This window comes from Carassius carassius, chromosome 10 (assembly GCF_963082965.1).
Source record: "Carassius carassius chromosome 10, fCarCar2.1, whole genome shotgun sequence".
Classification (NCBI taxonomy): Eukaryota; Metazoa; Chordata; class Actinopteri; order Cypriniformes; family Cyprinidae; genus Carassius; species Carassius carassius.
This window is the reverse complement of record NC_081764.1, coordinates 11,711,502-11,736,182: the sequence shown is the minus strand read 5'-3', so window position 1 is coordinate 11,736,182 and position 24,681 is coordinate 11,711,502. Positions and strand designations below refer to the sequence as shown.

The 24,681-nt window shown below is 35.1% G+C and overlaps 2 protein-coding genes across 7 annotated transcripts in view; one reads left to right on the top strand and one right to left on the bottom strand.

The window, feature by feature from the left end:
* LOC132151799 (dynamin-like 120 kDa protein, mitochondrial) overlaps positions 1-12,063 on the bottom strand; it is a 40,080-nt gene extending 28,017 nt beyond the window's left edge. The window contains exons 1-7 of one of the 5 annotated variants that reach the window (XM_059560167.1): positions 11,877-12,063; positions 9,464-9,782; positions 9,062-9,158; positions 8,818-8,925; positions 7,662-7,709; positions 5,963-6,051; positions 1,346-1,501 (exon numbers count right to left, since the gene is read on the bottom strand). In XM_059560167.1, coding sequence (XP_059416150.1) covers positions 1,346-1,501; positions 5,963-6,051; positions 7,662-7,709; positions 8,818-8,925; positions 9,062-9,158; positions 9,464-9,782; positions 11,877-11,905 — 846 coding nt within the window. In that variant the 5' untranslated portion in view covers positions 11,906-12,063. The remainder of the gene's footprint in view (positions 1-1,345; positions 1,502-5,962; positions 6,052-7,661; positions 7,710-8,817; positions 8,926-9,061; positions 9,159-9,463; positions 9,783-11,876) is intronic. The other 4 variants (XM_059560169.1, XM_059560171.1, XM_059560170.1 and 1 more) reach the window with 4 other exon arrangements.
* A 4,206-nt stretch (positions 12,064-16,269) lies between these two features.
* LOC132151793 (leukemia NUP98 fusion partner 1-like) lies at positions 16,270-22,914 on the top strand. 2 transcript variants are annotated; one of them, XM_059560161.1, is made up of 4 exons: positions 16,270-16,819; positions 19,757-19,987; positions 20,662-20,760; positions 20,992-21,542. In XM_059560161.1, the coding sequence occupies exons 1-4, from the start codon at positions 16,664-16,666 to the stop codon at positions 21,133-21,135; spliced, it is 630 nt and encodes a 209-aa protein (XP_059416144.1). In that variant the 5' UTR covers positions 16,270-16,663; the 3' UTR covers positions 21,136-21,542. The 2 variants fall into 2 exon arrangements, with proteins under 2 accessions (XP_059416144.1, XP_059416145.1); XM_059560162.1 differs by lacking the exon at positions 20,992-21,542 and adding an exon at positions 22,311-22,914 and having other exon boundaries at positions 16,272-16,819.
* The last annotated feature ends 1,767 nt before the right edge of the window (positions 22,915-24,681 follow it).

Below are 24,681 nucleotides of genomic sequence, written 5' to 3'. Positions count from 1 at the left end.
CTGTGATTCAAAATCTAAATTTAATTTAAACTATAAAAACAGTTTTTAGTATGGATGCATGATAAATGTCGGCTGATATTTATTGCGTATCTTGTCAGTAAAGCCGGTTCAGTTCTGGAGCAGCATTTACTTTACAGAGCTGTTGTTCACTGACAAAACCACGATCCTATTTTGTGCATGTTTTGTGCAGCTTGTGAGTGAACAACGGCTCGGTGTTGTAAATGCTGTTCCATGTGAAATCACACACGTGTCGAAATTTACCACTGATTAGAGAACCGGCTTAACTGACAAAATGTGCATTAAATTTCAGCTGATATTTATCGTGCATCACTAGTTTTAAGCTGAAGGAATTTGCTGAAATAAAAACCAAGAAACAATGCAGCATAAAACGAATGAGAAATATATCATACATAAAGATTTTGCACTATTTCTTGGTCACTAATAAAATAAGCAAATATTGTGACACTGATCATGTGAACTCATTTGTACAAAAGATACGATTTCCTTGCACTGAAGCGCACAAAATTATATTTTAAATATTCACTTATGGGGGAAAATTTGCCACACCAAGTTGTCACAATAAAAATAAAAAATAAACTATTACAGGCCCTTCCGCAAAACCTAAACAGTAAAATAATTTTGAAACAAAATCACAAAAATGCACAAGGTAAGATATGGTACAAAACTTCCAGATCATTGTTTGACCAACAAATGTTGTAATTAATACATTAATTATTAATTTAATTAATAATTAATTAATGACTTTTTCCCCTTTTATAATAATCTAACTCAAAAATCTACCTATTACAAAAATATTATATTTCAATTTCAGTTTGGATCACAGAATTCCAAGTTATCCTAATTTAAGGCAGTTTTTATTTATATATTCCAAGAGAAAAACAGCCTTTATGACAACTTCCCTCAACCAACCCAGTAATTGTTTTATCTATTGGTCTCAGACTTTGATCCCCAAGCTATGAGATGGAATAAGGTGACAGTGAAATCTCGGTTTGGTGGAAAAAGCATGTAGACATATAGATTCCCAGATCAAATTAATATACAAGTGCGGATTACACTACACTGAAGATGCAAAATAAAAGATCTTTGATGGCTGAAGCTACTTATTTGGTTTAAATAGAGTATATTAGTGCTGTATTCTCTCATACCAGTTGTTAATACCTCCACCATTCAGCTAAGAATTTGGATAAAAATGTATTGCTGAGTGTCATAAATGCAATATATCCATTCAAAGGCACAAAATAGTTACAAAAGAATGGTGTGGGGCAGTCAAAGACTGTCATGAGAGCCACAGCATCAGAAGGATGGTGGGGGAGTGGACCTTCACCTTGCGTTCTGACTGTGAGGGGCTGGGGTTCGGGGCCGGGGTGGGACTGGGTTCACGTGGCGGAGGCGGAGCATTATCAGCTGCCGCCCGCCGCATCTCCTCCTCATGTTGCTGGATCTGCTGCTGTATGAGAACGAGCTCGCTGAGCAGCCCCTGCTGAGGGACGGCACAGTGACAGAGACGGGCAGTCAATCAACCTGCTTACCAACTAATAGGAGGACACGGCAGAGCTTTTGGGACATGGTCGGCCTCAAGTTAATATACTGTTTTGGTAATACAGCAGTTTTGAATCTAACTGCGTTATGAAGAACCTAAAATCTTAAAAAAAGAGAAAGAGCTCAGAAAGAGCTTTTCTCTCAGAAAAAGACAAGGGGAAGATCTGAACTGCGAAGATCAGAGGGAATTACAAACATTTGTTAACACTAATAATGTTGAATCACATTGAAGACCAGTATTCACAGTCAGTATAGTCAAGCTGATATAACGGCAGCAAAAGCAATTCTAATAGCTTTTAATAGATTAACTAATATCACATGTAATTACTGCTACTAGGGCAAGCGGGCATTTGAGGAACGAGTGATTTAGTTGCAGAGCAGTGCAAAAACTGAAGCTGGAGAGAGAGCAAATATTATTAGACATGGTTTCACAACAGACCTGGAAGAGAAGACAATGCTGAATAAAGTCTTAATTTTTGTTATTTTTGGGCCAAAATGTATTTTCGATGCTTCAACAAATTCTAACTGACCCTCTGATGTCACATGGACTACTTTGATGATGTGTTTATTACCTTTCTGGACATGGACAGTATACCATACATACGTTTTCAATGGAGGGACAGAAAGCTCTCGGACTAAATCTAAAATATCTTAAACTGTGTCCCGAAGATAAACAGAGGTCTTACGGTTTGGAACGACATGTTTAATAACGACAAGTTATTAATTACATAATTTTAATTTTTCGTTGAACTAATCCTTTAAATTTTTTTTTTTTTTGGATATGGTTCTTTTTTTTAACAATAATAAGGCCATATAAAATGTTCTTCTTAATTTGTATAGTAATCAGATGAAGGCATAAAACAATTATATTTATCCTAATCAAATTAAAATATCTTTTATATTTTGTCAAAGAAAGTGAGAGGTTTACGGTTAAAATTTAAAAGAAAACAAATGTGATTATTCCTTTAAAAATAAAGAATTATTAATATTTATTATTATAATTAGCATTGTTGTTACACTGAGTCTTAAGACGGCTAAATAGTAACATATTTTTGACAGTTTCATCACGTTTAAAATAACTTTTATTTTGACGGATGGCCGTAAGGAACTTGCAGCCATTATGTATGTGATATGACGGTAGTTTTGTCAAATTAAACAATAAAATGCTAAGGAAGTGACTCTCAGAGCAGCTGAGGATGAAATATTGTATTCATATCATCATAGTGAGACGACAGACGTTGAAAACACCGCAAGCGTCAACGCGCTTATGTAAACAAAACAGTGCATTGCACCATCAGCCATTTATTCATTCACGGCAGAAATTATGACACGTTTACGCGTGATGTCAAATGCTTCCACAGATTTTTAGTGTTAATATAGGATTTTACCTGAGCATTGCAAATCACGCTTTGTTCTTGGTTCTTTTCAACAGTTTCTCTGCCATGATAAGCACTGAATGAGTGACAGGTTTTCTGCTGTTACATTGCGCAAGATAAATAAGAGGGTGACATCTAGTGGAGAAGACTAATGAAAAGATTCACATTAATCAAATCATCTTTTAAATGTTTGCCGAAATAAATATTGGAAAAGATCGTTTAACGACTTTTATGAATCGATATTGAATCGGCGTCATTTAAAAAAACAATTAATCGAAAAATGTATTTTTGCCCAGCCCTAGTCGAAAACAGCTATGCTGCTTAATATTTTGACTGAAACCGTGACAAATGTATGATTCTTTGATGAAGAGAAAGTTGAAAAGAACAGAAAAGAAAATCTTTTGTAACATTACAATAGGGATATGCCGGTATCAAATTTTCCATTTGCGATTAATTGCTCATGCTTTTAATCACGGTAAACGGTATTATCACGGTATTGAAATTTTGCTCATAATACAGTATAACAGGTTAAAAAACTATTTTTCTTATAACAAAAATAACAACATTTAAATACAATAAAGCAATACAGAAAAATATATAATGTTTATAATATATAATGCACAGATTAAATTGCAAAAGAACTATAAAGACCCATAGGTATCACTTTACAATAAGACCTCATTAGTTAACCATTAACATTCACAATGAGCAATAGCTACATTTGCTACAGAAGTTATCAATCTTTGTTAAAAAATACAATTTTTAGTTCATGATAGCTCATTAAATAATACAGTTGCAACTTTAGATTTTATCAATGTGTTATTAAATATTGGAATACCTAAGATTAGTGAATGTTCAGAAAAATTTTTAATTGGCAGTTTGTTAACTAATGAATTAACTAATGTTAAAAATGAAGCCCTAATGTAAAATGTAAATTAAAAATAAAAAAATCTAAACACTTTCAAACAATTTCTATCTCATGTTGTAGTCCAGATTAAAATACTTAATACTTAAGTATTTGGCACTGTGATCAACATCATAGCAAATACACAAATCTGATTGGCTATTTAAAATTATTAAATATGTTTTAGAAAGTAGTCCAGCTGGTTTATTTAAAGGGATAGTTCACCCAAATAGCAAAATTATGTCATTAATAACTTACCCTCATGTTGTTCCAAACCCGTAAGACCTTCATTTATCTTTGGAACACAGTTTAAGATATTTTAGATTTAGTCCGAGAGCTCTCAGTCCCTCCATTGAAGCTGTGTGAACGGTATACTGTCCAGTATACTGGTTCAAAAAGATCCGGTTACATCGAATGATTCGTTCGCGAACCGGATATCACTAAACTGCTTTGTTTTGAACTCTCTCACAACAGACACGGAAGAGAAGACAATGCTGAATAAAGTTATAGTTTTTGCTATTTTTGGACCAAAATGTATTTTCGATGCTTCAAAAAATTCTAACTGACCCTCTGATGTCACATGGACTACTTTGATGATGTTTTTCTTACCTTTCTGGACATGGACAGTATACTGTACACACAGCTTCAATGGAGGGACTGAGAGCTCTCGGACTAAATCTAAAATATCTTAAACTGTGTTCCGATGATGAATGGAGGTCTCACGGGTTTGGAACAACCCGTAACTGCTGTCAGAGAGTGAATGTGCTTTCATTCAGCTCGTCCCTCACGTGTTCCTCCATGTGCTTCTTATATGTGCTTGTTTACATCAGAGCGCACAGTCTTTCAAGCAGCATACAGCGGTGTTGTGCATTTTGAACAGTTGATGGGAATAGTATTCTTAAAATGCATTCCAAATTCTGAATAATTTGTAATATAGAATTATTCACTGTATTTAGAAGTGCCCACGATAACAATATTGTGCATATTCATTACCGTGATAAATCGCATTACCGAATACCAGCACAAGTCTACATTACAAAAACCTTTACTGTCATGTTTAATCAATTGAATGCATCGTTGCTGAATAATAGTTCAAATCACATTTTAAAAAAATCATACTGAACCACAAACATTTGAATGGTAATGAACATGCTTAGACTGCCAATATTACTGCTAAAACCTTTTCTGTTAAAGACATTTTATGGTCTATATCCTATCTGAAGTAATATGAAAAACTTTAATTAGTGTTAATCTAAACTGATAGCAGATAATGATGGATTTATGAGTGAGGAAACAAAGAAAATGAAAAAACAAACCGAACACTGAGCTTAAACATTGAGTGAATGATTTGCTCTCAGAGAAGCAACAGGTTTTTTTAAGAGAGAATGTAATGGCCATGGCAGACAAACAAAAAAAGAAATGAATCTAATGCAACAAGAGGTACAGTTGCAGGAAAAATATGTGAACCTATTGCTAGAAAGGGATAGAAGCAAATCTTTAACAGCCTTGATGCTCATCAGTCAATGGTTCAGCTTTTAAATGGAGAAAAACAGACTTCTGCCTTATAGTGCACACTAAGATAGACATTTCTTTCAGAGAGGTAAAATATCAAGAGCAAAGTAGACTACAGCGTTGCTCGCAAATAATCCCCCCCCCCCCAAAAAAGAGGTACAAAAAAAGGAGGACAATCTCTTCTAATCACCTGGTTTTGGCTAATACAGTTACACTCTTTACTAGCATGTTCATAAAAACAAGCACACAGTAATGCATAGACATCTGGGCCTTTTCTGCTCCAGTCCACATACATTTTAGTCATGTGGTGTATTTTCATTTATTATAGTGGGGGGGACAGCTAAATATAAGAGCAGCTTAACTTCAGCATTAGCCAGGTGACACAAGCTACTAAAACAGCAGAGCACATCTGTGTCTTGCAGTAAATAGACAAAATAAATGTTTAGCAGTGAGCCGCTCAGTTAAAACCCCAAGCAACACAGCTAGGCAGAAAAATGCAGGTAAAGAAACTTAAGCTGCTTTAATTATTATAATAGCTGAAAAACAAAAGAATCAAAAGGGTCATCATATATCATGGATGTGCTTGAGCATTCAGAAAAGAGTGGCTTACCTTCTTAAACTGTTTGTCGCTGCTGTCAGACCTAGCTGCAGATGTTGGTGGGACATCAGCCACTCTCAGGGTAGATTCACCTGTGCTTTCTGAAAAAATCAAAAAGAAACATACACGTGCAAATTATTATTTCTTTCCCTTCTTGAAACCACACATTTAGCATTTAGAGAAAATAATTACACATCAATTGACAATAAATTTAGCAATATTATTTGCACCGCATTTTGAACTAATTACATTACGTTACCAATTCCCAAAGAGACTCAAAGGTTTGAAAAGTAAATGGTGCAAAAGTGCTTGAGAAATAGTTTGTAAATAATCTAGGCACACATATAGAAGACCAAATAATAGACAATAATATCATAGTTTTAGTGTAGTGATTATGAGAATCTGCTACAGAAAACAATATGAGCAATCTGCTACTTTTCAAAACTCCTGAGCTGTAAGAACTTCAAACATATAGGATAAATTAGTTATCACGATGGAAAGAGAGAGAGACAAACACAAGGAAAGGTGAAGTCAAGGGACCAAGTGGCAAGATTATTAAAATCAGAAAAATCGCACATTTACAGATACTGTTAGTGTCTGAAACTGCATCTGTAACTGACCCATGTTAACGGAATGTTTTATCATATTTAAAATGTTTAAAAACATTGGCTAAATTATAAAAAGTCAAACTAATTAACACTTGTCTTTGTAATCTAAACTAAATATACACTACCATTAAAACTTTTAATTATTATTATTATTAATACATTAAATCAGCAAAGATGAATTTAATTGATCATAAGTGACACTAGGCACATTTATATTGTTACAAAAAGGACATTTTTTAGAACTTTGAACTTTTTATTCATCAAAAGAAAATGCTGAATAAAAGTAACATAACTTCCACCGAAATATTAAGCAGCACAACCATTTTCAACTGCAACAAGAAATAATTATTAATAGCATATCACAAATTAGCATATCACAATGATTTATGAAAGATCATATGATGCTGAAGCCTGGCCATAAAAGCTTTGCCCTCATAGAAAAAATTAAGTTGCCTATAGTATCCACTACGGGTCAAAATTTGTTAATGTTTTTTAAAGAAGTCTCTTCTGTTCACCAAGCCTACATTTATTTGATTCAAAAGTCAGCAAAACAGTACAATTTTGAAATATTTTTACTAGCCTTTTTAAAAAAACGGTCGTCAATTATTCCTTACATATGTCAATTCTGTCCCCTTGACTTCTGAAAAGATGGCTACGCCCGTCAGTGATGTTATCTATACTACATGCGGCACGACAGTAAACTGATGCCTCGTTCTATTTATGACGTAACTGACACAAAGTCCAAATGGTTTGCAATGGTTGCTTTCTCGCATCCAGTGTAGACAGCCTTTAGATGTTGCATCATCGTGAAGAGTGACATGACAGCTGTCACATCCAGAGTTAACACAGTGTAACACAACTGCAACAGCAGGATCAATTTATGCTTTCAAATTGAGTTCATGTAACATGAAGTAGCAGCTATGTGCAGAAAAGCGATTTCTGACTAACAACATTATTATGATGATATGTTAAAGGTAATTTCTTTGATAAAGGGTTTTGCTGGTCCATCCTTAGAGGCGCACAACCCCTCAATTCAAATCCATTTTACATCACTGTTGCAGCACAGGAGGAATCGGGACACGCTAAGTGAGGTGTTTACACACCTAATAACAGATGCAGACCAGATGCTCCATTGACTTCACTACCCAAACCTGTGAAGAGCGTGAAGGGAGGGAGACAGGAGGGAGGAACAAGAGGAACAAATGAAATTAAAATAAAATAAATACTGTAAGAAAAAGTGTAAAGAGCTCATTCCATTGAACATTGGTTTGGGATTCTAGCAGATGTGCAGTGTCAGGTCTGTATACGGAAAAATATGTTAATGCACACTAATAACTCCAATTTACGTGAATACTCTTAAATCATTTTATCATTAGGAAGATGCTGATTGTGCGTATATGAAAGTGATTATAAGCAATGAACAGATGTTTTAAAACAGACTGTCCAAGATTATTCTAATTCATTCAGTTAAAGAAATCAAAGAGACAAAACACATGGAAGACAAGGTTAGATTTAGTACTTTTCAGGTTTAAAAACATAAAAAAATCCACACACATTTTCACATAAAGTCACAATTACAAAAAATAACATTGCAGTGCATTAAAATTATTAATATTATTATTATTTTATCAGGTCAAAAGCTTATAGTTTCTATGGTTATATCCCTATATTTGTTTTTACAAAATATTATAAAATTTACACAAACACTTCAAAAGTTTAGGGTCAGTAAAATTGTTTTAATGTTTTTGAAATAACACCCTTAGTCTCACCAACGCTACATTTATTTGATCAAAAGTCTACATACCGTAAATATAGTAATATTGTGAAATATTATTCAAATGTATAACACCTCTCTTCTATTTCAAGTCATATTTTATATTGTAATCATTTATTCCTGAGATGGGAAAGCTAAACATTTTTAAGAAGCCTTTACTTCAGTCTTCAGTGTCACATGACCCTTGAGAAACGATATCTGGTGCTCAAGAAACATTTCTTATTATTATCAATGTTGAAAAACAGTTGTGCTGCTCAATATTTTTGTGCGAACCATGATACTTTTTTTTCAGGATTATTTGATGAATAAAAAAATAAAAAACTGGCATGTTGAATAAATGAATTCATTTACTTTTCTTTTGTCTTACTGACCCCAAACATTTGAACAGCAGAATACATTTCTAATTTACCTTCTTATTTAACCAAATCATCCCCCTGTATTTACTTTCTGTCTATCATGAAGTGTGTGTAAACACCATTGCTTACCAGTAGAGAGGAGGCTCTTCAGGAAGGTGAAGTTCTCTCCGATCTTTTGCATATCAGGTAGTAGTTTGGCTATCTCTTTTAGTTGAGGCAAAGCACTGGCTAGTTTGTCTTTATTCAGGGACACAGAAATTACATTCACGGCTTATCATTAGAAAGTCAATAAAACCAAATAATTTTATACTGCTGCATAATATGCATATTGTTTAACAGGTCTGATCAAAATATGGCTCTACAAATTACTTACCTAAATCGATATTTTCACTCAGCTCCCAAACAAAATCTGGCACAATCCATGTGTATTGGCTCATATCAGGAAACATATCCTTCCATTCATCATAAGTCTGAAAACAAACATGCTGCACTGACTAGTGGTGCAATAATAAACATTTTGTCTGATACCAACATTCAGTAATGTTTTTTCTGTTGACGACTGATTTGATAACTGATACTTTAAATCTAAAGGTCAATTAAATGAAATGTCATGTGGCAATGAAAGTCAAAACTGCATCCTGTTCAAAAAGAATAACAGCACACCTGATGTGTTCAAAATCAGATTCAAGCTTTTTGTAGACTCTGAATTTGCAAGTAAAATGACCTTGAGGTCAGCCATTTCAAAGGCACAACATAATAAACTACTTAAGCCTACCTTTTTTGCTGTATATCCGCCTCCAACTGCTGAGCCCAGCAGGATGTACCTCAGTTTCAGCAGTCTGGCAGCAAGACGGGCCACCCAGAAGGACCGGTGCTGTTGATAGCCGTGGCCTCCTGACCGGGATTTGTGAGGACGCATGGGGAGCCTGGAGAGAGATGTGTAATGGCGGGCAGCCGAGCAGTGAGGTGGTCTCTGTTGATTGTTGTTAGAAGAGTAGCGGTGATGGATGGCACGGGAAAGCAGGTGCAGTTTCTGCAACGGAACTCTGAACTTCACCCCCATTCTGGAGGGAAGCAGATTCTTGCAGGCAATGCTGGAGAGAGAGAGAGAGACACTGTGATCATTCTGCCACATTTACACACTACACATGTAAGAATATTTGAAGAATGTAGCCCATGTCATTCAAATGCAGGACTCAAGAGTCCGGATGGCTTGGTGGCCTGGAGCTAGTGTAAGGAGAGTTTTGAGTCAGCTGATAGAACACACACTATGCCATTGTTTAATATCAATTTATAATAGTTATATAGTTAAATAGTCCATTTCTAAGTGTTATGACGTAACATTGTTTTAGTTTTATAAATAAACTCAATTAAAAAAAACTATAAATATATTTTTGAAATAAAAATATACTGTAAAACACTTTAAAACAGTGAAAAATCTTGTTAGATGCTTTCTGTCAGACAAACGCTGCATGTAAAACCACAGCACAGCCCATAAGTGATATAAAGTCCCAATTTTGACTGTAGTCGTTCAAAGCTAGACATTATTTTTTTAAACTTGATCGAAGGACTTGTTGTGGTAGTCTTGGGAGTTCGAGTTCGAATGGATTGAAAACCATAAACAAAACAGAAATGGTTGGCACGGTATGACATCGTTTACTGTCAAAAGTGTAAATTTGTTTTTGTTTGCTTTAATAAAACGCAGAAATAAACATTTATGAAAAATATAAAGCTGTTTCTGACATAAGAATAAAAAATTAAAAGTACTACTATTACAGGTTTTTTCGATTGCTAAATGACAGTGAGCACAACTGGAGCTACATATGCAAAACTCTAACTACAGTCTGTACTACCAACAGTCACCTGAGCTAAACAGTTCACATCACCTGCAAAACTCTTTCCAAGCAACACAACTCTTAACACATGGCTCAAAACAGACTCAGTGCAGCCAAACACTACACACAACCCTCACTGAGATAACACACACCGTCACTCAGAACACACTGAGAGGAAAAACACTAGCATCAAACACCAATACAGAAAATACTCACTTTTCATCTTTACATTTTTGAACTATTTCAGTGACTTCATACAAAGTCATATTTTCTTCAAAGAAAAGAGGGACATTCTCTCATATGATTTATTTACATTTTTAGAACATAACAATTCTTTAAGGTAAATGAAAATTTACAGTTTGCTTCAATAGTCTGTAGTAATTTACAGAATTACAGTAATGAGAAAAAAAGGTAGAAACTAAAAGTACATACTGTAATTCAAACAAATAATTGAGGGGCTATAACTGAAATTGCATTCAGCAGTGTTTGAAAGGCACAAGGCTGAAATCTATTCTGTTTTGAACGTGTGCTTCACCGTTTTGACAGCAGTGTGTTAGCATTTGAACAAAGTGCTGTAAATCCACAGTGTTGTGCAGGTTGTGGTTAAAGTCATGGGATAAGTGTGTAGAGTTTTGAAAACTGTGTTCAAGCAATGAAAAACGAAATAGAGTGTGGTCCACATGAACTGCTGCTATGCAGACTGTAGTTAGAGTTTAGCACATGTGACTCCAGTTGTGCCCACTGTCGTTTAGCAATCGAAAAAAACTGTAAAAGCTATTTAAAATAAAGAACACATTGGCAGGTTTCTGACAGATGGGCGGTGCATCCTGAGTTTTGACAGCTGTGTTAATAGACTACCAAATACCTTAAAACAACAGCTTGAGTGATTATAGATACATTTTCAAGCAAGAACGCAAATAAAATTACAGTTCTTAGTGGTTCAGTTGTCCAATGGATGGCGTTAGTGCTTAAAAACGGGAAGTAATACGTCAAATTAGACAGTTATTAGTATTATATTGAAAAGAACATTCGTATGACACCAATGCAGATCTGTTATTAATATAATTAATCTAAAAATTATTTCAGTTGACAAAACGCAGTTGGTGTTTTGTGTGGTGTCATTCAGTAGTGTAGCCTGTGTGTCATTTACGAAACGCTATCAGGTAACGTAACAGTTGTCGCTAAGGACTAATCCTCACATTTCACCCTTATAAATATAAATTGTTGTATGCATATCAAAGACGTGATTAGCAATTTTATATTTCACGTTAAATATCCAATCACCTAGTTTGCAGTCTCCTGTATCTGCGTTAAATTCCGTAACGTTAGCTGAAAACGAGCTTCTCTACTTACCAGGTAACTGTACTTCCGGCTCGTAACATCCTGCTATTAGCAACTAATGGCAAATATGGGTGTCTATCAGATCTCTTTCTGATATCAATTTCAATTCATTTTTCCATATGAGACACTTAGGTTAGTGGCGTGGCTAACAAGGGCATAGCATGCCACTAGTGTCAAGCGCTGCTCGAGTGGAAGTAGTTCCTGGTCCACAATGTGACGTCATGCTGTCATAATAAAAGTCAGCAGAGCTAAACGTCTTAAGGACTTTTAACTATGTCATCAAACCTGTCTAGCAATCTAATTTCTTCTGGCAGTATATTGTTAATTTATTTTTCACAAATGTCTAACTTTGCCTCTATTTGAAGTGTTTCTTTCCCATACTATAAAATTTACTATAACTCATAAATAATTATAATTATAATAATAACAACACATTTCTTAAGAACTATGATCTTATCTTTCTTACTTGCTGTTTAAGGTGATCTTTTTTTTTTTCCTTGTTTGTATTTTTTACCCTTTCCTTTTCAATGTGGAAGAGAAACTACATACACAAACACAAAAACAGAGGATAACAACGTACTATAATGACATTTATTGCTGCTGTGAGCTCAGAAAAGATATAACACAACCAACAATCAAATATTTCTAAATCACACTATATTCTCACAAATAAAGTAGCTGTAAGTGGCATGTCCTAGACATGGTATTCCTTAAATATGTGCTCCTTAGTTTTAAATGAAGCATTCTTTATTTACTAATATCTTGGCCTATTAAGAGGGTAATGAAACCTAACAAGCTCAAAAAAATAAAAAGGATGTTATAAGACTCAATCAAATCCGATTTCTCTCTGAGATTACTTGGATGATTGCATTACAAATGAATTCCACTAGAGGGGCAAATTTGACAGTGTACAGCAGATGCTATTGAGCAACTGGCTTTGATAACTCAATCTTTAACTTATGATTTAATAAAATGACTTTAGAACTAAGACTTCAGTCATACTCACTGGTGAAGGTAATAAGGTAAGTTGAAGAAGGAATGTATTTTCTGTAATGAATGTCCCCTGTCAGTTGAACAAAGACCGTACTGAGTGCATTATCTTCCTCCTTGAAGTGTCTTCAGTTGGCAAGGTCAAATTTTATTAAACTGGTGGTGCTCTTTGTTCAGGTTCTGGACTGTGAATAGTGTATAGACAAGTTTTTCAGGCACACTGCATGTGCTTATGGCATGTAACCTCTTTGGATGATGCAAAGATATTGATATATTATAGACTACCTATTAGGTATGAAAGTGGGTGGGGGGTGGTGGTGAAGAAACTAATTTCGCACTCAGAACTTGCTGGTAAATTTATCAAATAATTACCAAAATAAGCACACACATATAAAAGTTCATTTTAGTTTTTATATTATATTACAAAATATAATATTGCTTCTCTTGTTGATTAAAATACAGGTTTGATTTGACATTTTCATGTGAACGTTCCGTAGTCACAAAAGTCTGCTACACTGTAACTAGGTGCTCTGGTTGACACATGATGTAAAATGTCAATTGAATGCACACTGCCATAACAAGTTTAGGTCAATCATAGCTCTTAGCTAGTACACGAGACATGATCAATTTTTGTTTGTGCTATGAGACCAAGGCTGCTGTCTCCCTGTATGCATTCAGCCTGGAAAAGAGCCAAGGTCTCTTCACACGTTTCAGTTCATCTAGATTAAAGCCATTCAAAATTAAGAATCTAAGGAAAACACTGAAAATATATTAAAATTACATACCATGTTGTTTCTATGTTAGACGCCTTAAGGATAGTGGTTATCGTCATAAGTCACTCTCACTTTCTCTTCAGTGCGGAAAACTAAGGCCTAATAAACTGTACACGGCAGCTAAACCCAGTTCTGTACAGACAGAGTACAGTATAAACTACTAGTATTAACTAGTATTGTAAATGGCAATTTCAGGATTGACTTCTCTATTCTGTACATAGAGCGAATAATAATTTAAAGGAGTTCATTTCCACATGTAAATGCTGTTGTCATCAAAACCTTAGAGTGTGTAGGTGACCTCCTCTAGAGACGATTACTTATACTGTGTGTGATACAACACAGCAGGATTGGCTCCAATTTTAGAAGCACTCTGTCCTTTTTGGACCATAAGTTCATTATTCAGAGCTCTGTTTAGAAACCAAGAACAAATATTGTCCTCCCTGCTTTTTTTAGATGGGAACATATGAAATAAGGACTATTTTAGTGTATGAAAACACCTGAAATAGAACTACAAAAAGGGGGGTCTTTATATCAAATAAACAGTTGCTTCATGCACAAAAGTTTGCACTGAAACCTGGAACAAGACTGTTTTACTGTAATAATGTTCAACATTTATCCATGTTGAATTGTTCCTTTTGTCAGGAAGATGTTGTATTTGGTCACACTCAACCCAACCCTGAAAGACCTCTTTTACTTGTTATCCACTACAACATGATTAATCAACTTTAAACCCATGTTACAATCTAAATTATGTGGATACCTGCATGTCATGGCAAGATAGGAAGATTAAGGTTTTTGAATTGCAAAAATTGTTCATTTAGATTTCTTTGATTAGAAACACCATGTTGTGTTGATGTATGTAAGGCACAGTCCTTAAGGCATGGATTAGTCTAAAACCATTTACTGAAGGTGAGTACAGGTCTTTCTTGTAACATCTGAGAGATCACATATTGTATTTTCTTCTTACAGTATAGAATTGAATTTGGATAATAAGGAGCTACCATTTTTTTGTTGTAGTTGTTTGTTTGTTTTACACATTCTCATTTTGCTTTTGTTTGAAAAAATCTGTTGAGAAAATGTAATATCTAAGTATTTAGTACACTAAAGTATGTTTGATATATATATATATATGTGTGTGTGTGTGTGTGTTTGTGTGTGTGTGTGTGTGTGTGTGTGTGTGTGTGTGTGTGTGTTTTCTGCAGGATCATGTGACATTAAAGGCTTGAGTAATTGCCGCAAACTTTTATCAAATGAATAAATCACAATTTAAAATATAAGACAGAAATTTTTAATTGTAAAATATTTCAAATTAACCCAGTTTTTACAGTATTTTTGCAAGTAAATGCAGACTTGAGTGTAAGATGCTGTTAAAGACATTCAGAATTCTCCATGTACATAGGACATAGACATCCAAAAATGCACCCATATTTCCATTACGTTTCAACCACAACTAATGAAGGTAATATTTCTTGCTGAACACAAGGAATAAAATAAGTAAATAGGTGTATGGTGACCTAGAATTCACAGAGTTCCCACGACAACACCAAGGGCAAGGGCAAAGATCAAACAGACATGGCCACAGGTGTTATGTATCATCATTGACTCTGTCCTCTCATACTGTACGCTCTGTTGCTCCAGAGTCCAGCGGTGGGAACAACTGGAGCGGGACAGTAGACGAAGCTTGGGGGTGGTTGCTGTGTGCCCTAGATTGCTTCTTCCTGAAGGGGAGGGGGTTTATCATATTCTAAAATGGGGTCAGCTGAAAATACATGGGAAAATACATGCAGCTGCAACATTTGGAATGTGAGGCTAATTTGTGAATGGCTAAATGTTGTGCATTTCACAAATATACAGTGAAGCTTGATATAGGCAGACATAAATGTTTATGAATCATCCTAATTTTGGATGCTGTAATGCACTGAAAGGATGGTTCATGCAAAAATAAAATTATTTCCTTATTTACTGACCCTAAAAAGCTGTATGCACATTTCGTTCTTCTGTGCAAGACCAAAGAAGAAATCAATTAAAAAATAAAGTCCATACAATGAGTCAAAGGGGTCCAATGCTGCAAACATTAAAATGTATCTTAAGTTTGGTTACAATTATTTATGAAAAGATTAATGCATTACAACTTACATTACAAATGCATATATAATACATTACACACAAAGGCTTCAAATAAACTGTTACCCAACTGATATTACAGCATTAATGGTTATACTACAAAGCATTTGTCATGATTAGAACAAAGTGTACCTATTGTATTCAATAGATGTCATCTGCATCGATTGGCAGCCTTGATTTACTCATTGCAGACAGTTCTGAAACATAGATACACAATCACACGGACTCTCACATACTGGTTCTCGCCTGCAGCAGTCCATAATTATTGAGAGGTTTCATGTGCTCAGTGAGTGGAAAGTATGGGAGAATTGGAATTGCACAGTGTGTGTGTGTGTGTGTGTGTGTGTGTGTGTGTGTGTGACTAACTCCCACCCTCAGGCCCATTGCTCTGTAATGGAAAGATTAAAAGCAGAGCACCAACCCAAAAACACCATCCTCTCTCTCTCTCTCTCTCTCTCTCTCTCTCTCTCTCTCTCTCTCTCTCTGTCTGTCTATCTAGCTCACCCTCTCCCTCCTCTACCTGTCTCCCACATCTATATAATATTCTCCTCCCTCTCTCATGTTAAATAGATTACACTTCAACAAAAGCTGTGTGTGCATATCTTTGGGTCGGCTTAGAGCAATTAAACCCACACATTGTGAGCACCTAACTGGAGGAATCTAATTGCAACTACCACCAAGCCCAGCCTAGCCCACCAGTCTGGAGTCTGGACATCAAATTGACTTCCACGAAAGAGTTCCTTAGAAGCTCCAGGACAAGCAGCAGCAGCAGCAGTCCCGTCTGACCCAACTGGATCATTGTACACTCGGCTGCACCCTGGTGCGTTTTTTCTTTGCAGGAGACAGGAGCCTCACCGAGAGCTCCGTACACCGGTTCCCAAGCTGTCTCTTCGGCTGCTTCCCGCGTTTATTATGGACAATGACGAGGACGATGATGGGAACTTCACCAAGTGGATGAGCAGCTACTGGGGGCATGGGGAAGGGGACGAGCATGCCAAAGATAGGAAGAGAAGTTTTAGGAGGCCCTCACGCTACAAAGCTGATCGCCGTGCCTCTCTGCCCTGCATGGTAAGGTAGTGATCACACGTGGAATTATGTTAATAGAATGGGAATAATCAGAAATGCAGTAATAATTGTACAATACTAAACTAAAACCATATTGGATTATACAGTAAGAGTTTTCTGTTATAAAAATGATAGTGTCAACTGACTGGACAAGTTATATTCAAAGTCATTGTAAAATGAGCCAACAGTTAGAATAATATAGTATTCAGAAATTATCATAATATATAAATAATTCTAAACGTATAATATAATTTAAAAATAATATAAACTTTTTTTATAATTGACAATAATTTCTTATATACATTTTTAATTTATAGTAATTAAATATAATTGTATAGTGTTGATTCAGAAAATGATTCAGCTTAAAATTCTGATTTGATTACAAATGAAACGAGCCAACAGTAAGGATAAGGTACTGTATAATATAATATAATATATATACAGTATGTATATATATATATATATATATATATATATTATACAGTTAATATAATTATATATATATATATATATATATATATATAATTATAAAATGCAAAAGTCTGATATGCTGAAACAAAATAATTGTAAAAAAAGGTTGTTAGGAACTATATCATTCAAATATATCAACTTAATTTTATTTTATTAATTAAATATATATGAATTAGACTGTAAAATATATATAATAAATATAATATTCATAAATTATCATAACCACAATATTATAATTTTAGAATAAATTAATATAAATATTAAAGAAAATTTAATATTATTTATAATAATTAAAATATTTTTTATACAGTTTAAAATTATTATAAATAATATTCAGAATTATTAGCAATAGATTCAACAGTTTATTAAGCATTTGTATCTTTTATTATTGTACTGTTGCTGCCATTTTATAAAAGGAATGATATATTTTATATATCCATAAGAATCCATTATATCCATTATTCATCCATAAGAAAGGATGCATTTGTCCCTTACTGTGGTAAATAAATCACTGTAAGACAGCCTCACACCTTATTTCTTTAATTCATCTGGGAGCCGGCTAATCCGTTATCAATGTCCAATGTAAGTAGAGGTCCAGCAGGGGTCTATTACTGTGTGTTTATGGCTTAAGGCATGATTTTTGCTGTTTTACATGTAACCTGAGCTGATCATATAAACAAAGTTGGGTAACACATTTTTTGGATGAAAATCCATAACAGGAAAGAGTGCTCTGATTAGCGATATAGTGACCCAGCAGCAATTTGTTCTCTTCCCCCACACATCAGCACTTCACATGCGCTTTCTCACGCCTCACAATCCCTTTATTTGTGTACACACTGTACACATGGTCCACATAATCAGGACTGTTTATAGCAAAAAGACAAGTTAAAGAAGACAACTGATTATTTAAATAGCATATCCTTCAATTCCTAATGCTTTACATTTACGAGCAGTTAAATAATCTCAGTTTACATAAAAAGTCAAATAAATGCAGTATTCTTTAGTTACAGAATAAATTTGAGGTTGACTGTTATTTTCCTGCACTTTGTGCTAAGCATAATTTGTCATGTCATGCTTTTTATTGATTCTAGCATATGTTATCAACTATATTATTCCCTACAATATGGGGACCAAATTTTCCCACAAAGCTTATGGGGACAACAAACAAACTTATAAATCATACAGATTCAAGATTTTTGAAAATTGCTTAAAGTTTTATGTGAGGGCTAAGTTTAGGGTATGGGGGATAGAAAATACAGTCTGTATAGTATAAAAACCATTACATCTGTGGAATGTCCCCATAAAACATGGAAACCCAATGTGTGTGTGTTTGTGTGTGTGTGTGTGTGTGTGTGTGTGTGTGTGTGTGTGTGTGTGTGTGTGTGTGTGTGTGTGTGTGTGTGTGTTAAAAAACACTATTTAGTAAATATAATTAATATACTATGCATATATCGACAGCTAGTTGGTATGCAAAGTAGATTACAGTGATATATTGAGTAGAAAGCAGTTCTCTCTTGAAAATAAGATCAAATCCTTTCACATAAGTTTACCACTTGCTTTATATGTCACAGTATCTATTTGTTTTGTTGCTAAAATCATATTATTAATTATGCTAAGATCTGATTGAAATGCCATCAGTGTAAAAAAGAATTATTCCAAAGGTCACAAGCTAAGGTGGCTTTGCATGATTTTACATGCGCAGAATCGAACTAAATTGAAACAGAAAATTGAACTTTTTGTGGGAATTTAATCATTCATTCAGTCGTTTACTTACATACTTATGTACCTATTTATATGGATAATTGATTTTCAGCATTCCATGGTGGCATGATGGCAAGTTAAATAGGTTTGTACATTTTCTCAGATTGTTTTTCCCAGGCAGTGTTTTTTTTTTTTTTCAAATGTGTATTTTTGTGCAAGCAGCAGATAAGTACATATCTGAACTATGTTGCATTAGGTCAGGAAACTAGTTTTGGCAATGCATACATGCTCAGTATGTCTTGGGGAAAGTAATTTAGCTATTTGGGAACAGCTTAATCCAGCCCAAGAGTCAGTAGTGAATGGCAGTAAATAGCTCAAGGTTAATAGGTGAAGCTCCTATGATTAGCTTGACTTCAAGTGAAATGCTTACACAAGTCATTATGGGCTGCTCAAGTATAATTAACCTATTTTGACCCTTTCCATGGTAGAGCGTACAGACTATTATGTATATTTACTGCAATTACGTGCAAAATGATTATACAAGTTTCTGTTATTATTAAGTTTATGTCATTCAGCTCAATATAAAATATGTACTATACTTCAAAATTTACAAATAATCAATGGTCATTCATGACATTAATTAATTCAGCATTTAATGATTCTGATTATTTAAATAAGATTAACATTATTATTAATGTGTTGCTTATTACTTTTTCTGTGTCATGGTCTTTCTCCCTCTTTTTCTGTCTTGGATTCTGTATTGAAAAGTCTCAGCTAGAAGCAATGCAGGTGAATCATCACCATGCTAACACCATGGCCCCTGGCCCTGCCCACCTAAAGGGCCGTGAGGAGAAGGAGGTGCACTCTCATCCTCGTGCCCGCCGTGTATCTTCAGACGAAAACAGCCGAACCAAAGCGGTGGGACCTGAATGTCACATCAGCACCATTCCAGAGCTCACTGAGTGCTTAGAGAAGAGGCTACGTCTCAATAACCAGAAGGTGAGGGACCAGAAGATGTCATGTCACATAGGGCACACCAGAAAAGTCTTAAAAAAATACTTAAGAATGTCTCAATATCATTGCATACAATTCAAATATCGAACCAGCATAAGTCACCAGTACGCTTTTTAAGATCAGGGGAGTTAAGATTACCTCCAAGGCTGTTACTAGCTGGCTTCCATTACATCACTGTCAAAGAAACCTGGGCTTCCTGACCACCTCAGCAGTGCCACAAACCGATCACCACCATGCAACGCTAATTTTGAGGCAGTAATTAAAGCAAAAGGAGCACCTTCCAAGTATTGAGTACATGTACAGTAAATGGACATACTTTCCAGAAGGCCAACAATTCACTTTTTTTTGTATTGGTCTTTTGAAGTATTCTAATTTGTTGAGATTGGAACTGAAATTGAAATTGGTGGGTTTTTGGTAAATGTGAGCCAAAATCATTACAATTAACAGAAACAAAGACTTAGACTACTTCAGTCTTTGTGCACTGAATTCATTTAATACACGTGTTTCACAATTTGAGTTGAATTACTGAAATAAATGAACTTTCCCACAACATTCTTACTTATTGAGATGCACCTGTATACCGTATACTTTAATATGCATAAAGTGCATTAATGCCCTAATATAACACTTTTTGATGATTCTCTCTGGTTTGTTTGTAGGGTGATGCAGATAGCATATGTCTTATTTGCCATGAAGGACTACGGAATGGAAGGGGTGGCATCCAAGAACTTCACTGTGGCCATCATTTTCATAAAGAGGTACACATTTCCTGCATCATTTCTCTCCTCTTGTTGTCTTCTAACAGTATCAGATTGTTAACTGAAGCAGTGGGTTTATGGAAATAGAAGTTTATACATGACACCAAGTGAACAAGGGTATTTTCAAAATCTGTGCTTTTCCCCACCTGGCATGCATGTTTGTCTGGTTACTTGCTACTTCTGTGCCAGCTATTACACTGAATCTGATGTTTCTGATTATGGACTGGGAAGGCAAAATGGCCGGAGCTCAGCGCACGTCCACGTAGTGGGAGTTCAGCACCTGCTTGTGAGCGAGGAAAGGAGATGCCTTTCTGCCCTGGACAAGAGGAATATAGCTTACCCCGTCGCCAACTCTCTTTACGTAGACAACGTTGATTGTTTTTTGTTTAAAATACACTCTGAAAAATAAAGGTTCTTTATATTTATTATTTAGATATAAAGAACCTTTACCATCTGTGGAACATTTCCATTGCACAAAAGGTTCTTCAGTGGAAAAGGGTTCTAAATATTTTGAAGAAAAAAAAGTTACTTTTTAAAAAGAAAAATTGTACTGTATGCATGAGAAGTAGTTAAACTAAACAGTATTCACTCAGTATATTATATATTTTTTACATGTTAATTGTCAGTTTTAGTTTGTTTTTAGGTTCACTACTACTGCTTAAAATTTTTATTTATTTTCCAAAATTCCAAGTCATTTACATTTTATAAACATTGCTGTTTGAAATGTCATGATTTTGCACTTTTTGTCCTTTTCCTATATGGTGACATAATGTCATAATATGTTTTTTATAGTCTGTGCATTATTAAACTGTCAATCAAATTTTGTTTTTCAGATTTTGCATTGATTGTTGCTATTATTCATGATCTTGTTGTTCATTTTATACAGCTATTTTGGATTAGAAAACCAAACTGTGAATATAAAATGTTTTGACTTGTTTTTGATTTGGAATTATGGATGCTCTGTGAATATGGTAAAATCCTGAATTTGCAGTTAGGAGCTGCTACAGTTGCTTGTTAAATGCATATGCTGGAAATTAACTGGTGGCAGCTAATCATGTACCACTGTAATGGAAATCAATGATGGGTTACAGTACTGCCCCTCAAAGGTCAACAGATCGATTTTTCATGCAAGAAGTTGTCATGCAAGTACAATCATGCCTCCGCTATGGGTCTTAGTGATATAAATGTATATATAAAAAACATTTCGCTTAGTTGAACATTATTTTCTTTAGCATTTATCTTGCATAGGCTACACTACAAGTCATCTATTTTTAATTCATAAAAAATATTTGTGGACAAATAATTGTTTTTGTATTTGTTTCAAGAATCTTAGCATAAATATGCAAATCAAAAGGTTTTTAACATCATTTAAACTTACATTTGGACTGGTAGTGTGTTTTGTTTTACTAAGCTTGCAGTTCTTTAAAAGCAATAAATGTTTCAATATGTTTAGCATGTGCAGAAGTATGTTTCAATAGTTTTCAGTTTTTATATACAGCCTCATTCTGGCTTTGAATGACCCTCCATAATTTGACTCTCCTTTCTTTCAGTGCATTGAGAAATGGCTTTGGCAGAAACAGTCCTGTCCCTCCTGTCGAGTTCATGTGACCATTCCTGAGCCCCTCTACTGGTCCTCTGCTCGTGTGCAGTTTCCCTGAAAATATCCATTTTTCATCACTGCATGTCTGCTTATAACCTGTGACCCTGGACACTGATTTTGTGTGTTTATATGTGAATAAAAAAGACCACCTTCTCGAGGTGGAAGCGAGGATGTGTGTAGCAGTCCTGCATGATTATGTCTTTTGCTTGCACACACTGCCTATAAGACCATTTTGAAAGTGCATCCTTTAGTCTATGAATCTCGAGAGCTTTGTCTTTATTTGTTTGTGACCCTCCTTTTCCATCTTTCTTGCATATTTTCCTCTGTGGTTTGGTGAGGACAGGAAGTTTGGATAAGCTGAAAACCATGCATGCGAAGTGTCTGACCACAGAGCCTTTTTGGTTTTCTCTTTTTTCATATCTCATGTATTGCACAAAGCACATCTGAATTATCCGTTAACGTACACATGCCAAATTCAAAGGCAGAGAATTTTAGACTCTGTCCAACATATTGTGATGTTTCTATAATGATCAGAAATGTAAATTTCAAAGATGTATGTTGTTTGTACTAAAGTCTTACTTTTAATTAAATATTAACATTAAGAAATACCTATTTTGTTGAAAAGTTTTTATATAGTGCTATTATTTTTAAAGTAGACTGTTGTTTCATAGGTTACCCTACATTGTTTTTACATAATTTATTTATTTGGTGCCAGGATGTTGTTTAGTTTAAATGAATTCAGTTTCTATGTGATAACGTAATATGAGTGCCACATTATAAAGTGTCAAATAAATAACATAGAGTGAAATGACATTCTTCTCTGTTGCCAGACCCTCTCGTGACAGTGCCTATGTGCACGTACTGTATACCCAAACCCTGCCCTCATGGCCTGCCGCCCTACATTAATAAAACATACAATAACTGTAAAAAACCCAACAAAACTCCGTAAAATTGTTTTTAAAAAATAAGTATGTCATCAAAATATTCTACAACGATTAGACTAAACCATTAGGAAAACTTTAGCCTTTGGCAAGCGTATTATGTTCTATTGCACTAGAACTTTAAAGGTCCCGTTTTTCGTGCTTTTTTGAAGCTTTGATTGTGTTTACAGTGTGCAATATAACATGTGTTCATGTTTCGCGTGTAAAAAAACAGTATTTTTCACACAATTCACCTATCTGTATACCGCTGTTTTCACTGTCATAAAAACCATAGACAGTAAAAGAAATGGACACAGTGACCCCATTGGAACTCAATTGAGACAAGTGAAGCCCATTTTTTGCGATTTTTAGCACTTTCGTTTCTGACGCGCAGACTCAAACTAAGCTTGATGACGTCAGCAACCTGTCTGACAGATGTAAATCTTCTAGTAGCTGTGCATGAAAACTGCCATCGTTAATCATGCAGAGACGGCGAGCTTGAGCGGGGAGTTCTTTGGCGTAAGTGAGCAGGAGTAAGTATTCTGATTAATTATTTTGTATAGTATTATAAAATGTAACGCCAGGGCTTGTATCTATGGGCTTCTCTCTTGACGTCTCCCCGATTGCTTGCGAGCTTCTCCTCCTGTCTATACGGTAATTTCTCTACCGTGCGACAGAGAGTTGAGTGGTTATGACACAATCGACTTCCTTCCCGCCTGATAAAAACGGGCTGATGACTTCCTTGTTCTATGTAGTCCCTCCTTCAGAAATACGTAATGCGTTCTGATTGTGCCAGCGGTTCTTGTGTTGTGATTCGACAGCAGCTTAGCGCACGCGGCCCTCCTGGAAACGCGATTGGGCTAGTTTTGAGAAGCAAGTGGGCAGGAGTATGTACTGGAGATGTACTTATAATCACAGGAGCGTTTTTACTGACGAGATGCACATGAAAATCGCATTCAATTTTTTTGCACAGCCCTAACATTTAGTTAACAAAGCTAAACAGCGTTGCCCTTTGTGTAATAAGTTACAGAAACTGTTAAATGCACCAACTTAATATAATACACTTATCGGTTGTGGTCCATAAACAACGCCTTATACAGACAAAGAGGGAACTGCTCCATCTTTCAGGAATAATCTTTGTGCGAATCCGGCATTAAACTGATTGAGATTGAGAAAGCTGTCCTCAGCTAAATGTGCTGCACATAGTTTTACATGTGGATTATAATTTTCGGGAACCGAGTTAAACATAAATTGTAACCATTAATCTCCAAGTACAGCGTCCCTAGAAAGCCCAAACAAAGGTGATTGGTCTCCGAGATGAAAATAACAATGTTCCGACGACATGGCGACAAACACAAACGCAACTCTTTCTCTTCTCAGTTGGAGCGCAACAAGATCACG

Excerpts from the sequence above, each read along its gene's own strand:
- LOC132151793 (XM_059560161.1), top strand. The coding sequence starts at position 16,664 with ATGGACAATGACGAGGACGATGATGGGAACTTCACCAAGTGGATGAGC. Across the intron at positions 16,820-19,756 it reads GTGCCTCTCTGCCCTGCATG|TCTCAGCTAGAAGCAATGCA; the intron begins GTAAGGTAGTGA and ends TGTATTGAAAAG. Across the intron at positions 19,988-20,661 it reads TACGTCTCAATAACCAGAAG|GGTGATGCAGATAGCATATG; the intron begins GTGAGGGACCAG and ends GTTTGTTTGTAG.